General features: G+C 37.5%; 1 protein-coding gene and 1 pseudogene across 1 annotated transcript in view; both read left to right on the top strand.

Moving 5' to 3' along the window:
- GUCY1B1 (guanylate cyclase 1 soluble subunit beta 1) overlaps nucleotides 1-17,967 on the top strand; it is a 76,575-nt gene that overhangs the window by 25,730 nt on the left and 32,878 nt on the right. Inside the window, exons 3-4 of the mRNA XM_072621346.1 lie at nucleotides 7,174-7,274; nucleotides 9,543-9,661. Coding sequence (XP_072477447.1) covers nucleotides 7,174-7,274; nucleotides 9,543-9,661 — 220 coding nt within the window. The remainder of the gene's footprint in view (nucleotides 1-7,173; nucleotides 7,275-9,542; nucleotides 9,662-17,967) is intronic.
- LOC140511989 (casein kinase II subunit beta pseudogene) lies at nucleotides 4,118-4,916 on the top strand (annotated as a pseudogene).

Here is a 17,967-nt window from a genome sequence, read left to right on the forward strand (position 1 = left end):
AGGATACAAGAGCCTAAAAAAGCTTATCAATGGATTGGAGGAGGACTGGATTCTTAGAAGTGAAATATACATGAACTACAGATTGGGCCTGAAGATACGTTAACTAGTCCTTCTTGATTCCCTTATCCTTCCAGACTTTCAGTGTCAGTGTTCCAATATATGTGCATGGTGAATCGGAGGGGGCTTGGGAAGGAGAGAAAGTGAGTGTGGAGCTTCAGTTAAATGCTAGGGGAGAAGTATTGTAACAAGGATAAGGAGAGAAAGGCTGTAAAAGAGAAATGTTCCAAGCAGGTCCCAATACCAGCATTGACCACTGTCTGATTCATTTATCCTTTCAAGGGAATGCTTAAAGTGCTAAGAACTTTCCAGGCAGATAATGTTACTTTAAAGGGAAGCATTGTGGTTACCACCAGAGAAGTCTGCTTGAGTTCTGTACCCTTCATGATAATTATGGTAAGATAATTATTTCAGAGTCTGTGTTTCTGAGAAAGATCCACAAGTATCTTGAATTCCTATGAGTGAATGAACAGGAACAAGGAATCAGGAGATAAAAATGAGTTCATTGATAATTATGAATGAACATTTGCCTTCAAGGTGTTACAGAACCATTGATTCTCAGAGTTCCAAGGAACCTTAGAGATAATATAGACCATCCTACCCCTGGGCATAACTCTCTTCTACAGCATTGATGATGGTGGTAATCCACCCTTTTAATGAAAATCTCCTGTGAATGAAGAATTCATTGTCTTTAGGAGTAACTCATTCCACTTTTTCATATTTCTAATTATGAGGAAAATTTCCTGTGTTCAGATGAAATCAGTCTCACTGAAACATTTTCCTATTGTTTTGCATCTTATCCTTTAGAATAAAGTAATAATTTTTATTCTCTATTAATGACCCTTCAAATATGTGAACACTGATATTTCCCCTAATTCTTCTTTTCTTCTGGTTAAACACCTTCTGTTCCTTTAATTGGATGTGGCATGATTGATTGCTAAGATTTTTACCATCCTCATCATCTTCTTCTAAATATATTTTAGTTTGTCATTGTCTTTTTTACTGTGTGGCATTACTGGACCCCAATAGGATTCTCATGATGCTCTGACTAAGAATTAAGTAAATAGTTAAGAAAACATAAAAATCTTGGAAAACATTATATAGGAAAAAAATTATTGGTTGATTTTGAAAGAATTATAGAATCAACCCTCTTCCCAAGGAACCCAAAGGCAGGAAAGTACAACTTGAGAATAAAGAAAAAGCAGTTTTTAAGCACCAATTATTCATAAAGTACCATATTGAGAATCAGGAATATAGTGAACCAGTCCCTGCCCTGAAGGAGATCACATTGTAATGGAAGAGATCATCCATATAGGAAGATTGAGCACAAAAATCTGGATAGCACCATTTTTTTTTTTTTGGTACCAAAAAACTGGAAGATCATTAATGGCTTTTGACTTTAGAATGGCTGAACAAACTGTGATAAATGGACACTAATCTGAAAGAAAAATGAGCAATTTAGAGAAACATTTAGAATGACTTGCTTGCAGAGTGAAATAAGCATAAGTAGAACAATACTCACAATAACTACAATACTGTAAATGAAAAGAACACTGAAATGAAGCTTACATAATTACAGTCCATTGTTAACTACAGAGAAGAGATAAAGAAATACTTCCTTCTTTTGGTAGAGAGATGTGGGGCTATGAGCTTGGAATGTTGCACATACCATCAGGTGTGGCTCCTGTTTTGGTTCATTTTACTTAGTGATTGATGTTGTTACTGTTCCAGAATCTCTCAAGGCTGTGCCCTTCTTTCTATTCACTCCATTATCACCCCAGCGGGAGTCTTCATCATCTTTGGTTTGTAATATTGCACTAGCCTCCCAATTAATCTTTTGTGCATCCATCTCTTTGCAATCTGTCCTTTACCCAATTGTCAGATTAATGTGCTTGAGGCTATGTGACATCATCACATCCTCTCTCAAGAATACTCAGTGGCTCTCTGTTCACTTGAGGATACAATATAAATGCCTCTGTTGACATTTAAAACACTTTGAAATATTGTTCTGGCCTACCTTTTTAAGTGTATTCCCCATCCCACCTTTCTCTCTCTCTCTCTCTCTCTCTCTCTCTCTCTCTCTCTCTCTCTCTCTCTCTCTCTTCACCCCCTCCTCAACTGGAATATTTGCTTTTTCAAATAGATGACATTTCTATTTCCTACCTGGTACATGATATGTGTTCATTTCAAAATAGGGAGGGGAAGGAGAGATTACCTACATCAGTGAGATCACATCATAGATCCATTGAAATAAAGAGTAAAATAGAAATTGGAAGACTCTTATGGATTGCCTCCTGAAAGAGATCCTAAAAAGAAAACTCCTAGGAATATTGTAGCCAAATTCCAGAGTTCCAAGGTGAAGGAGAAAATATTGCAAGGAGACAGAAAGAAATAATTCAAGTATTGTGGAAGCACACTCAGGATAACATAAGATCTAGCAGCTTGTACATTAAGGGATTGAAGGGCTTGTAATAATTCCAGAAGTCAAAAGAGATAGGATTAAAACCAAGAATCACCTACCCAGCAAAACTGAGTATAATCCTTCAGGAGAAAAATTGGTCATTCAATGAAATAAAGGACTTTCAAGCATTCTTGATGAAAATACCAGAGCTGAATAGAAAATTTGACTTTCAAATACAAGAATCAAGAGAAGCATGAAAAGGTAAACAGGAAAGAGAAGTTATAAAGGACTTTCTAAAGTTGAATTGTTTACATTCCTACATGGAAAGATAATATTTGTAACTCTTGAGACTTTTCTCAGTATCAGGGTAGTTGGAGGGATTATATACGTAGAGGACACAGTGTGAGTTGAATATGAAGGGATGATGTCTTAAAAAAAATTAAGAGCTGAGAGAGGAATATATTAGGAGAAGAAGAAAGGGAGAAATAGAATGGATAAATTATCTCTCACATAAAAGGCAAGAAAAGTGTTTTACAATGAAGGGGAAGAGGGGGGAAGTGAATGGGAAAGATTATTCTCTTATTCTCTTTGGATTTGGCTTAAGGAGGGGATAACATGCACATTCAATTTGTATGAAAATCTGTCTTACACTACAGGAAAGCAGGGGGCAAGGGGTTAAGTGGGGGTGGGAGGAATGATCAAGGTGGGGCAAATAGGAGGAGAGGGTAATTAAAAGTAAACCCTTTTGAGGAGGGACAAGTCAAAGGAGAAAATGGAATAAATGGAGGACAGAATAGGATGAAGGGAAATATATTTAGGCTTTCATAACATGATTTATAGAAGTGTTTTATATGACTACACGTGTGTACCCATATAGAATTGCTTGCCTTCTCAATGGAGGTAGGTGGGAAGGGAGGAAGAAAGAGAAGTTGGAACTCCAAGTTTTCAAAATGACTGTTAAAAATTGCTTTTATATGCAACTGAGAAATAAGACATATAGGCAACAGATTATAGAAATCTACCTTGCCCTATAAGAAAATATCAGGGAAGGGGATAAGAGAAGGGAGGGCAGATTGGGGGAAGGGATAATCAGAATGCATACTGTCTTGGGGTGGGCAGAGGGAAGAGATGAGGAGAAACCTTTGAACTCAAAATCTTGTGGAAGTGAATGTTGAAAACTAAAAATAAATGAATCAGTAGGTTTTTTTTAAAAAAGGAAATTTAGTCAAGTTGTTTTACCCAGCCCTGGCAGCCTGTTGGGATAAATGATGTTTTAAAGGCCCTGCCTCCCTAACCCAGAATCATGACCATCTTGGTATTGAACTTTCTTGAGAAGAGCTTAATTTGCCCTTACTTAGCAACAGTATAGTAATATAACCAAAACTATCCTATTCAGCAAGCATGTACAATGTATTTACCATGAAGGGAGAAGAACCAGGAGAACAACTTATCCCCCCCCCAAAATAGAATAATAAACAGTTTTGAAAGACTTAATCTTTCTTAACAAAGAAATGAATAACCATGATTTCATGATAAAATATGCTGCCCATCCCCTGACAGAAAAGTCATAAACTCAATATACAAAATGAAAACTATATTTTGTTGGATGTAGAGACTGCAAGAATTTGTGTTTTTGTCTCTTCCCCCTTCCCTTCTCCCCACCTCCCTTCCCCCCTCCCCCCAACCACTTCTCCTGCAGCAGTGGGTTGTGCAGCTTTGTGCTGCTGCCGCTGCCCCTGGGAACAACTTCTCCCTCCCCCTCTCCAGCCCCTGCCCCGTAGCTGACATAAAAATGAGTAGCTCAGAGGAAATATCATGGATCTCATGGTTCTGTGGGCTTTGAGGCAATGATATCTTCTGTGAGGTGGATGAAGACTATATCCAAGACAAGCTGAACCTCACAGGGCTCAATGGACAGGTGCCCCACTAGAGGCAGGCACCAGATTTGATCCTCAGCTTGGAACCTGATGAGAAGTTGGAGGACAGCCCTAACCAGAGTGACCTGATGGAGCCAACAGCCGAGATACTGTACAGACTGATTCATGCCCACTACATCCTCACAAATTGTGGCATCTCCCAGAGGTTGGAAAAATACCAGCTGGAGGCCATGGTGAAACTGTGCTGCCTCAAGGGCATGGATATTTACACCCCCAAGTCGTCCAGGCACTACCACACAGATGGTACTTACTTTGGCACTGGCTTTCCCCACATGTTCTTCACAGTGCATCCCGAGTACAGGCTCAAAGGGCCTGCCAACCAATTTGGTCCCATGTTGTGTGGCTTCAAGATTCACCCTATGGCCTATCAGCTGCAGCTTCAGGGAGCCAACAACTTTAAGAGCCCTGTCAAGACCATCCGCTGACTTGTCTCTTCCCCTCCCCCCAACACCTCGGACTGTGACACCGGTTCCCCCCAACCCCCCCAGTACATACACACTCTTACAGAGCCCCTAATGGTTTTTAGTTTAAATTAAGAAGTCATTATTGTGATGGTGTGGTGGGAGTATGAAATAAAGTAGGGGAAAAGGCAAAAAAATAATAATAATTTATTTTTGGCTCTGCACGTTTGCTACAGGCTTTTTATTTAGAGTTTTTCAAATGATTAAAGGAAAGTAAAAAGGAGAGGCAATAGACTTTTGATCCTTGAAAAGAATAAAGCATTCTTTAAAGTCATCTACTATGTACATGGCACAGGGCTAAGGACAAAAAACAACCAAAAAAGGAGAATAGTTATTGCTCTGAAGGATGCCGTCTACCAAAGCATTGATAGCTGAATTTTCAATGGTAGTGATTTTATATTTCTTTTCAAAGATGTCCATCAGAAATGAATTCTCGGCAAAGAGGTGAACTCATTCAGAAAAAAAGATAAGAACAACACCTTAGCACTCCACAAACTTACTACTAAGAGCCATCTCCACCATCTATCACCATGAGTTACATTTTTTTTGTCACAGCTGGTATCTTGCAACTTTCCCCTGGTCAGGAGTACATGGTGAATTTATCTTTAAATATGTTCAATTAAAGTCGACTCTTAATATAATAAAGCTGGAAGGAACTTTAACAGTCATCTCATGCAATCCTTTCATTTTGCAGATCCATAAATAGTACCAAGAGAGGATTATTAACTAACCCAGCACTTCAGAAACCAGTAACACATCATGTACACATATTCCAACAGTAATCTATATTCTTTCTTAAGCACTCTAGTGGTGAAAAGTACATTTGCTTACTAAAAGAAGAAACAATAGTTCTTATTTTATTCTAGTTATTTTCTAGAACATTTTCAGATATATGCAGATCCTGACTGGAAACTAATTAGCTGGAGGTCAAAACTAGTAATAAATTCAAAGATGCTTTGCTTATTAGATGTGGTTTTAGCAACTCAGGAAAAAAAGGAAGTAACCATTTTTTTTAGCTCAGCCCTTGAGGCCCCCCTTTCTTCCTCTTAATCTGTCTCTAGAAAACTGTCTCTTTAAGAATTCTGGGACATTTAATAAGAGCTAACATTTATATAATACTCTGTTTGCTAGGCACTATCCTAAGCACTTTACATTATTATCTCCCTTAATCCTCACAACCCTGAGAGATAGGTGAAATTATAATCTCCCTTTTACAGATGAGGAAACTGAGGCAAACAAATTAAATGACTTACCCAGAATTCTATCAAAGTCCTATCAAAAATTTAAAAAAAAAAGTTTATCTTACATTGATTCAAGAATCATATGTTGATTTGGAAAGGTATTTGGAATGTCTTTCCATTAAGTCTTTTTTTAACCATTTCATTTATAAGGTTAGAGTTTATTTGTTTTTATAACAGTAGGAATTTAGACTTTGAACATTTGGCTTTTAAAATTATAATAAAAAAATTTGTACAGTGATCCTCTTTGTAATAAATTTTGTTGATGCCTTTTGTTTTTTTGTCACAGTCATTTCCAAATAAACTCCCTTTCCCCATCTAAAATTGAAGTCCTAGAAAGGAAGAAAAACAGTTAAGCAAGGCCATCTGATGTATTGATTGTGTCTGACAACATATGTCACTTTCTGTATCCATTGCTCTTTACCTCAGTGACAGGAAGAGGGAAGTATATTTCAGCATCTGCTCTTTGGGCCTAAAATTACATATTAGAATTACTCAGAGTACATAAACCTTGTGTATATTTTCCTCCTGGTTTTTCTTTCATCATTCTACATCAATTCATATGTCTTTCCATGTTTCTCTGTATTCCTCATATTTCTCATTCCTTTCTGCATAATAATATATTACATTGAGATCCTGTTTTAACAAAACAAAATGATTTGTGGATTAAAATTAGAATATTAATTGTCATGCTCAGAAACCCGTGGTTTTCACTGTTACTGTCATCAATAAATACTTTTGGTATGTATGTTTATATTTTTAACATTTTTTGTAGCACAATAACCCCCTTGGCATAATATTTGCAATGGTGATGGGAGGAGACATGGATTTGTAGGGGCAATTATACCAAGGTATTTCTTATGTACAAAAACCTAATTTTTGTAATTCGAGTAAGTTTCTCCTTGATCTCCAGTATTTCAGTTTCATAATGTTGATTTCAGCACCTTTTCTGAAAAAAAAATTGGGTGTTTCAGATGCTGAAGAACTATTACTTATTTTTTCTATCAGTATAGCATTTAAAACTCTGCGTTAGTTGTAACTGTATTTTTCCTTTTGTTTTTTTTTTTAATTTCCCCTAGAAAAGAGGCACAGTTAGATGAAGAAGGGCAGTTTCTTGTCAGAATAATATATGATGATTCCAAAACGTATGATCTGGTTGCTGCTGCAAGCAAAGTTCTCAGTAAGTACACATCATTTCTTTTTAACTTTTTAACCTTCCTGGGACATTTGGGGAGAAAATGTTCTCACTATTTCCTTCTTTATGCACATAAGCTCATGGTTGCTAGGGAAAATAAGAATTAGTTCATTTCAATTTGACAGAAGTGTCTTTTATGTGCAGGACAATGTGCTAGGCATTAGAGGTACAAGATGAAAATGATACTTGCCCAGTCCTCAAGAAGCTTCAAATCTATCTGGAGTTTATGACATAAAAAATAAGTATAATCCAGGTAGAGCATGATAGGCACAAAGGAAGACATAGACAGAATGCTCTAGGAAAATCTCAGGAGGGAGAGAACACTTTCAGCTAAGGAGGAGGCATAATGGAATAAGGTTTTAACTTGGATAAGGTTTCAGCTGAGCTGAGCTTTGAAAGAAGGAAGGGATTTCAACAGCTGGAGTTAAAGTGCATTCTAGGAGGGAGGGCACAACAAAATGGAAGTGGCAGATAGCAAGAACAAACGTATAATTAAACTTAAAGTACATGAAGGGGATTATTGCGAAAAAAGGGCTGGAAAGATGGGCAGGAATCAGATTGTGGAATCTATGTGCAAGACGCTGTGCTAGGTACTAGGGGTACAAGATGAAAAAGACACTTTCCCTGTCCTCAAGAAGCTTAATATCGACCCCGGGGGTTATGACATTAAAAAAAAAAAAACACAACAAAAACACATACTATACAGGTAGAACATGATAGGAACAAAGGAAGGACATAGACAAAAGGTAGGATGGAATGAAATTGTATGGGGCCTTAAAAGACAAGCAGAAGTGTTTATATTTTATTCTAGAGGCAAGACGAAGCCATTGGAGTTGTTGAGTAGGAAAGACATGTGGTCATATTTACGTGTAAGAAAAATTACTTTGCTGTCTGTGTGTAAAGTGAGCTGCTTTTAGTGAGCAAAGATTCCAATTAGGAAACTGTTGCAATAATCTAAGTGAGAAATGTAGCTTTGTGAGTAGAGAGACGTAAGATATAGTTAATTTTTAAGTGAATTTTAAATTTAATTAAGTAAATTTTAGTTAAAATTAAGTAAATTTTAAACTTAATTAAAAATTTAAATTTAATTAAAAATTAAGTAAATTTTAAATTTAAGTGAATCTAGAAACAAAAGAATTTTTCAGATGATTAGATACGTGGGATGAAAGAAAATCAGTAGTTGAAGAAAATGCTGAGATAACAGACCTGAGACACTGGTGCCTTGACAAAAATGGAGAAGCTTGGAAACATACTGACATTCAGCATGTTTAAATGATATCCAGTTTGAAATGTCCAATAGGCAATGGATGGTATAGAGACTGGGACTGGATATATAATCTGCATATTTGCATAATCTGGGAGTAATCTGCCTATAGATGATTGTTAAACCCTTGGAAACTAATCAGATCACCAATAGAGTATAGAGATAAAAGAGAAGAAGGTGGAGAACAGAACCCTGGGGAACACCCACAGTTAGATTGATGTAGACTATTCAATTCTTACTCAAGTTCAATAATGAAAGAATTAAAAAAAAAAACTAAATCATTTTCTTATATTCTAACTTCATAGAAAGAGATGTATGAGAAAGAGATACTAATACTGAGGGAAAATATACCAAATAGAGTCAGATCAAGAAAAAATAAGGATGTCTCAGGAGGAAAAGAGAGCTCCCTAGTGGTCTGAAATGAAATCCAAACAAGCTTGATTTACAATCAGATTGTACCTTAGAAGAGGGCGAAGGTAGCTCAGTAATTTTTCCAGTTTCACTGGGAAGCCAAATAAATTTACTCAAAAAGGCCAAGTGTTCTTAAACTCAGTGATCCCTTTCATTATTCAGATTACTTCAAAATGGCAGAAAGACTTAAAAATAGAAAGTCAACGAGTCATGTAAAATGGTATTTCCCTCACACAATCAACAAACACTCATTCTGATTTTACTCCTTTTAAATGAAATAAATTCAATGTTAAAATAACTTATCAAATAGCAAAAAGCAAAATGAGCATTAGAAAACTTTGATGGGACAAATGAATTAGAAATGTATTGTATGAGTACAAAATCATCTAACGTGTGTATTGTTTTGGAAAAGTATAGCAAACTTTCTTTTCATTTTCTTGTTTGACAGACTTATTCTAAAGTCATCTACAGAAGTATTGAAGACATGTTAGTTCATTTTACTAATAATTATTTATAATGAAAATTCCCCCCGTCAAGATCTTAAATAACCAAGCTTCTTTCCCTAAACTTTTGTATAGATCTCAATGCAGGAGAAATCCTCCAAATGTTTGGGAAGATGTTTTTTGTGTTTTGCCAAGAGTCAGGTTACGACACCATTCTCCGTGTTCTGGGCTCCAATGTCAGAGAATTTCTACAGGTAAGAAATGTGTCTTATTTGTAGTGTTAGTTAACTCCTGATTGAAAGATCAGACTTTTTTTTTCCCCTCAGTCTACTTGATTAGCAGGAAAAGTCAAAGCTCTCTGATTAATAACATCTCTGCAATTTTGAAAGGCTGGGAAAAAATGAAAGAGGGAGCTATTTCTGGGTGGAGTGGGCTATTTTAAGCACCCTCGTTTGTGAGAGAGACCCTCTTCTGGAAATGTGTTAACTGTGAAGTGATGTTCTTGTTTACAATCGGTCTTTCTGACCTGGCTGCTGCCATGTCTTGCTGGAAAGTGATGTCAGCGTGCGACACCAGCAGAGCTGAAGCCCGGCTTAAGAGAATGTAAACCAGTTCCCATCCAGCTGCATTACTGATTTAACAACCACAGTAAGAACCCGAGTGTTTAATCAAAATGGCTGGTGTTTACATAGTAACATTTTTCCCCCCCTGCTGAATTTAAAACAGTATTAAATCAAGATGGAAACTGGTTTGCCCTTACCTCTGTGGATTGCCAAACTATTGGTGTCAGAAAAGCTCTGCTTCTTTGTGAAGTAGCTGCTTGCAGAAATGTAAATTGAAATTAAACATGCCATATTCAAATGGGTTTGTTTGGAGATTTAGTCTCTGGTCGTATTTTTGGATTTTGAGTAAATATTCTGTGTCTTGGTTGTGCAATTATATACTCTATTGTACTGTCCTTAGGCTAATGTTATCCCACTTGCCAAGGTGACAACTTTGGCTGTCCTCTAAGTTTACGGAGCTTGGACCTAGAACTCCGACATATATTTGCTTTTTCTGCGTAATCACAAAGTACCTGTTGCCTTGTATTATTTGGTGCAGGATTCCTTGTGGTTGCCTTCATGTAATAAAACAGTGAGAGAGCATGCAGTCATGAAGGGTGTGTTTGTTTATTTTCAACTGAATTATGCTGTTTTTTTACCCCCCCAACCAATAAAACCTTTATTTGAAAAGTTAAGCATAAACATTAACAAATAACGACAGTCTATTTAAATAGGTTTTTTTTTTATACAGCACAGTATTAAAATAAAAAAAAACATGGGAAAGGGAACATGTGGTACTTTTGTCACTAATATTTATTTATCATAAGCAACTACTTAGTATAATGATTGGTTTTCTTGAGGAGTACATTTATAGAAAATATCAAAGTGTTTGAAGCAGGTCCTTTAATAGAAATTCTCAAGGCATTGGCAAATAACATTTTAAGGTTAAGTAGAATGACTTTTAGGAATGGAGGGGAATAAGATTTTATAACTAACTTCTTTTCCAGTGAATTATGGTGATATAACCTCTCTCCCACCAACTGTTAGCACTGTAGGGCGCCTTATGGGTCATCAAATCCAGTCCCTTCATTTTACAGATGAGGCAGCTGAGACCCAGAGAAGTGAACAGACCTACCCAGTATCATACAAATGTTAGTAAATCGCAGAGCTAAGACTCAGACCTATATCTCCTAACTCCTAACCACATTTATTTTACCATGCCAGGCATTTTTACTAAATTACACATCTTTGTCCAACAACGGTCTTCTGTGCTTCCCCACCTGGCAAACACATTTAAATATGTGTGAATACTTTTCCTTAGCTTCGTGAAGGGAAAAAAGTGAGTGCATCTTTTATCATAGGATTAATATTAGCCTCTGTGTCCTGCCACTTAAAATGCTTGTGTGAGCTTAGACAAGTTTCTGCACAGATGAGTTCCCTAATAGCTGAAATGATGAGGTTGAACTAGATCTCATTAAGCAACTTTCCATCCTTCATCTGTTCCCTTAACTGGGTAGATGTACTCATGTCAGCATTTACTGATTTACTGATTAAGGCAGGCCAGTAGTCATGCAGTGAAAGTGTGATTTTAAAGTAATCGGGACAATTCTCATGTGTGGTTTGTAGAACCAGGTTCATTCTGTTAGAGTCATAAGTGAACAGTGACATTTTCAGAAAAACTCAAGTCCTTGATATTCTACTATGCTGCTGTCACCTTTGAGGACTTAAGATATTATAGCCTGAACACTTACAACAGCCACCAGTTGCCCAAACCAAGATTGTTTTAATAATAACCAAAAATAATAAAACAAATTTATTTTCTTTTGCAAAGTATATTTTAAACTTTCTCCACTGAAGTCTAACTCTAGTGCTTTATCATGGCCTAGAGATAGGCCAGGTTTCTGGAAGACTGTTTCAGTGGAATCTGGAATCTGGAATGTCCTACCCAGTTAGAAAAGTTTTGGATATAGACCCACAAAACTGACTCTGTGACCATACAATTTTCTGGCCAAGAAAAAACAGTGCTGCAATCTGTGTTGTTATGACAAAATTTTGTTATGACAAAAGATCCTTGAACTGTTGAAATACAAATATCTTAAAGCACAAATGTTTTTTGAAAGGAATATTTGAATTGAGTATCAGTGTGACAGTGATTGGGGGCTAGCCTTGGAATTAGAAATACCTGGGTTTGAGTTATACCTCTGAAACTTAGTAGCTGGGCGACCCTGGGCATGTTCCTTAATCTCTCAATGGCCTATGCAAGAATAAGTAGGAGAAAATTTTTGAAGAATTCATTAAGCTGATGAAATCACACACACACACACACATACACACACACACATATTTGGCAAGACTTGGCATCTGATCTGATGTAACAGGTATGGAACAAGGGTACATTCAAGAAACAGGGGAGTTAGGAAGAGTAATCAACTGGGGCAGGGGAATACGAGTTCTGTTTGAGCATGACAATGGCAAAAACAACAATAATATATGAACTGACATTTGGGTAGCGTGCTTGACATGATAGCTCAGCTTATCTCACAACTATACTGTGAGGTCTGGACTGCAGATATTTTTATTTTTCCCTTGTACAGAAGCGGCTGAGGGTCAAAGAGGTCAAATGACTTGTTGAGGATCATGTTGCCATTAAGTATTGGATATGAATATTTGAACAAAGTCTCTCCAGATTTCAAAGAACTTGAAGACTTGGTTTTGCTGATATTTTTAGATTCTTAATATCATGTATTTTTTGATATATATGAAAAAATAGTGAATGTACAGAGGAAGCTAAACAATCCAATTATGAGTTTTGAGATATAAAGCCATTTATAAACTATACAAATCTAGTTCTTTTCATTCCATAGAACTTTCTGTCCAGTTTCTCATTTGGGATTCTTATATTCTGTCCACTGACTTTAGCAATCAAGAGGATGAGATCTGGCCCTTGGAAAAGAGGAACCACAATTTTTGAAGATTATATTTTTGGCTTTTGAATGGCATGTATTTTTTCTAGATATACTCTGTTGTAGAAAAGTCTGTAACTCAACAAGAACTCTTCCACACTGCCAAATTTCTTCTTAAATTAGAAAAAAAATGAGGCAGCCATGTTGTTGCTATGGCAAATTGCTATTTGAAACCTCTGTTGTATTGATGTAAACACCAGAGAGAAAACTTGGAAGACTGATATGGAGAAAAGACAGCTGGTCAGGAAGATTTATCATGATAGTGAGACTCTAGTGTGTCTCAAGCTGTGTCTCCACCAGACAGATGTTTTCCTCTTGTCCTTTGGTAGTCCCATCACTCCTCTTCTTTAAATTTCTGTACATTAAGCAAGGAATTGAAATGTTTGAATTGACTATAGAGTCAGACACCTGGGAATTGTACTCTTTATAATCCAAAAAAAAGAGATTTTCCTCATAGCACTGCAGGCTTCCAGAGCATTCTGGTGAAACTCTGGTTTAATTCAGGACTTGGGATATTTTAGGCCTTGCTCTTGGAACTCTTTGAAGCTTTTTGAGGCTCTCAGAGGCCCTTTGATTTCTACATACCACTCTCCTATTTCCAACTCATCATAATTGTTTATACCAAAAAAAAATAACAGAAGTCACTTTCAAAGTATTATCTAAGGGAGCTGAATATACTCTGATCCCCTTAGTCAAGGAAATATGATTCCCATGGTCCCCTAGATATCTGTGTCCATGACCATCTGAAGAGAAATTCCAGTCCAGAACAAATCCCATAAGCGGCTTACTCCCTCCTTTCAGTGTTTTAAAGTAGTTCAGATAAAGTAATATGAACAAGTAACACTTGCTTTGAAGGGTAAAAGAGTCTCTGAGGGACAACATATATTTAGAGAAGGAAGTGTACAGAAAAGGAGAAGGATTTTTCCCTGGTTTTAGATGAATCCTGGGGACCTTTTTCTCTGAGACAGTCTCTGGCAACCTAACCATCCTTTTCAGCCAATTTTAATGTGAAAGTGTGATTTGGCCAGGACTACCAGGAGCTGTCTAGAATTGATGACCTATGTCAGATATAATGCCTAAGTGTTCATGAGAAGTGCTATTTTGGGAAATATGGTCATTTTCCCAAACAGCTGTAAAAATCTGTCACTTTGGATTACTTATTTTTCTTAGAAAAAAATTCCCTTACTTCTAACTCCTGAACCTCAAAGGAAGTTGCTTTCTCATGACATAAAAAGGTTGCCTTCAAACTGTGGAGTACATAAAGGGCAGGAGGAAGCTTAGTCATTGAAAGGGCAGGAAAAGGAAATAATAAACAGCACCAGCAGAGATCAGTAGCACATGACACACTTTTTCTCCTCTCTGAACAACAGCCCTATGTTTTTCAAGTCTTAAATAGTGTTGAGAGCCTTGATTCATTATCAGGCATGATGAATGCCATCTAGGCTGGTTGAGTCTTTTTTGTTAATTTGTTTATATTTTTAAAGGTTGCCTGAATGAGTATGAAAACACAATGAAATTATCCCCTTCCCCACCCTTCACCCTTTGTATTCCTGAAAATAATAGCTTGCCCTTAAGTGTATGACATGGATCTATAATGACTTTCTTTCCACTTTAATTAAACTGGCCTTCCAGGAGAGAATGATTACAGTGCCTTAGAAACATTGCCATTATAACATTTTTTGTTGGTTTTTTTTCCTGGGGAATCCTGTATAACTCCCCCTTTAAAATCACGCATTTAGAGGGTTTTAAAAACTAATTTACTGATCCATTGGTGAGAACCCATTTCCTTGGTAGCTCCATTCCAACGACTACTCTTTATCCCCGACACACTCTATATGTCTCTGGACTTTTGCTCTTGGTATTCTCTGAGACTGGAACATACTCCCTTTCCTTTTATCTGTGAGGTGTGGATGATCTTTTAAAGTCCACAGCATTTTGTTTTGTGACTCCCTAAAACACTTATCTTTTCATATAATGTTTTAGAATTATTTTTGTCTAGTCATTTGAGCACAGGTAATGTGCTTGATTGAAAGGTTATTGAGGCAGAAACATATTTATTAGCTAGTCCCTTCTCCTCCAGGACTGCTTTCCAGCTTCTCTCTCTCTGTCTCTCTCTCTCTGTCTCTCTCTCTCTGTCTCTCTCTCTCTCTCTCTCTCTTTTATAAATGTAATGATTTGTGTTTTGTCCTCCATTGGAATGTAAGCTTTTTGAGGGCAGAAACTTTTTTTTTTATCTTTCTTTATATCTCTAGTGCTTTACTCTATGTGTGGCACAATAGTCAGCACTTAATAAATGCTTATTAACTGACTGACTTATCTAAACTTTATTTCTTCTCCTGGATCAGTCATGGTACTTCTCACACAAAAGGTTCTGCGTGATTGTTTGTTACATAAATGTTGAATCACAGAAGTTAGAGGAAGAGAGGAAGAAAAAATTGTAGCCAAGACCTCAGCTGTTCATTTGCCCCTGTTCTTAAACATGTTCACTTATACCTGGGCTCCTTTCTTCTGACACATAAACACAGGCAAAAAAAGACCTCAAACCCAAGCAGATCTGAGATCCTGAAAATATGAATCTTGCTAAAAAAATGAATATTTGTTTTCAATTTTTAGAATTTTTTTCTAAGAAGTTTAAAGAAAGTTTACTCAGCTTTTTTTCAATAAGCTGATTTTTTTTGTTTTTCTGTGGTTTTCTTCTTTTATGTTTCATTTGGCAGAGATAAAAAGGAATTAAAGCTTCATTTCTGATGCGTGCAGTTTTGAAAAAAAGGAATGTTTACATTGTTAAACATGGAAAAAATAACTCAAAGAAAATGCTAATAAATATGGGTGAAAGCATTCCATTTCTTGTATTCAGTTTTCTTATCTATCCTGTGTGCAAAGCCAGATAGTGAGATTAATACTCTGCCTCCATAGAGGCAGGAAAGGTGCAGGAACCACTAGCAACCTAGTCTGGAAAGAATTCACTGAATTCAAGCAATCTTAAGTCAAGTAGACAGAAAAGTTTATTATTATACTTTTCAGCAGGCAAGAGTTCTTAGGAAAATTGTAGTTTAAAGGAGATATAGATAAAATTTATATAGATTATACCATAGTAAGACATGTGTCGAGTATGCTAATTAGGTATTTTGGGGTGGGATTAGGGAGTGGTTACTTTTTAAAGGAACATGCACATTTAATATCTACTGCACAGTTATTTTACCCAAAATTCATCAGGAAATAGCCCAAGGTTGGGCTACATGGAAGTGTGGTTTTAGGCCTGAAATATCACTAAGTCAACCAATAGTCAGGGCTAACCACAAAAAATCAGGCTTCTCTCATCAATGTCCTGTTAGACAAGATAAATGAAAGGGAGTACACATACATCTAAGTATAGCATATATATGATTGGTCAGTGAGTAGTAAATGTCATTATGATCCAGTGCACAACCAGTTCAGTCAGTGTGCACCTGGTTCTAAGTGATAAATTCTATAGGTACAGCTGGCTACTGTAGCAGGAAGGGAGATAACTAATGGTTCCTGCTGGAGAAGGCTGTCCTTGAACTGGAGGGAGACTGCCTGAGATAGTGTTTTGAGGCTAGAGAGAAATGTGATTTTTTTAAAGAGAAATGTGATTTTAGAATTGGGGTTCAAGCACATGCACCCAAGCACCCCATCAGTGGGACTTTTGAGTGCTTCCCTGTTAGTGTCCCAAATTGGGTGCTAAGTACTCTATTGGACCCCAGTGCCAAGTACATCTTCATAACTGTTCTAGCCATACAGAGACCAGTTAATCAAAAGAACCTACTAAGGGGCAGCTAGATAGCACATTGGATAGCATATAGGGTCTAGAATTGGGAATACTTCTCTTCCTGAATTCAGGTTTGGCTGCAGACACTTACTAGCTGTGGGACTCTAGGGAAGTCATTTAACCCTGTTTGCCTCAGTTCTTTATCTGTAAAATGAGCTGAAGAAAGAAATGGCAAACCATTCCAGTATCATTACCAAGAAAATTCCAAATGGGGTCACAAAGAGTCAGACATGACCCAAATGAACTGCAAACACCTGTTAATGCCAGGGACTGTGCTATGAACTAAGGAGAATAAACAGAGAGAAATGAAACAGGCCCTGCCTTCAAGGAGCTTATATTCCATTAGGTGAGACAACATGTATGTATATGTACATGTGTATGTATCTAAGAATTTACAAAGTGCCATAAAAGATAGGGACTATATTGTTTTACATTTTTTATTCCCAGCAACTAATTGAGTGTCTTCCATATAATCAATATTCAATTATACTTGAATTGTTGAATTAAAATGAGACAACTCACTGGAAAAGGTTGAGCCTCTCTTGTTCAAGAATTTTAAAATAAGGACTCATCGGGGGGTGGAGCCAAGAAAGCGGAATAGAAAGACGCATATACGCTAGCTCCGAACCCACAGCCCATATAATATCTGTAAAAAAAGAACTGCCAACAAATTCTGAAGCAGCAGAAGCCACAGAACAACGGAGCAGACTGTTCCAGAGAGCCTAAAAACCTCTCGCAAAAGGTCCGTTGTGCTGCAGACCCAGAGCTGAGCACAACCCTGCCTTGTCCGCGCAGCGCCGAGAGGAGCAGATCTGAGCGGGCTTTGGGGATGGAGTCTCCAGCAGCCGCGCGGGTCCCTCCACCCACAGGTGACGGGGATGGTGAGAGGGTCTCTTTGGCGGGTCAAGAGGGGAGTGGGGTGCCCCCATAACTCAGGCCCCCTCGGGAGGCAGCAGCGGAGGCGGGAGCAGACCAGGGCTCCCCAAGCAGGCAGGAGCCTGGATCCATTGTTGAAGGTCTCTGCATAAACTCCCTGAGGGAACTGAGCCCGTGAGGTGGCCCTGCCCCCACCTGAGCACCTGAACTTGATCTCACACTGAATAGCAGCCCTGCCCCCGCCCAAAGCCCTGAGGCTGGGAAGCAGCATTTGAATCTCAGACCCCAAGCGCTGGCTGGGTGGATCTGGAGGCGAAGTGGGTGTGAAGAGAATACTCAGAAGTCAAGTCACTGGCTGGGAAAATGCCCAGAAAAGGGAAAAAAATAAG

Source organism: Notamacropus eugenii, chromosome 6, assembly GCF_028372415.1.
Source record: "Notamacropus eugenii isolate mMacEug1 chromosome 6, mMacEug1.pri_v2, whole genome shotgun sequence".
NCBI lineage: Eukaryota > Metazoa > Chordata > Mammalia > Diprotodontia > Macropodidae > Notamacropus > Notamacropus eugenii.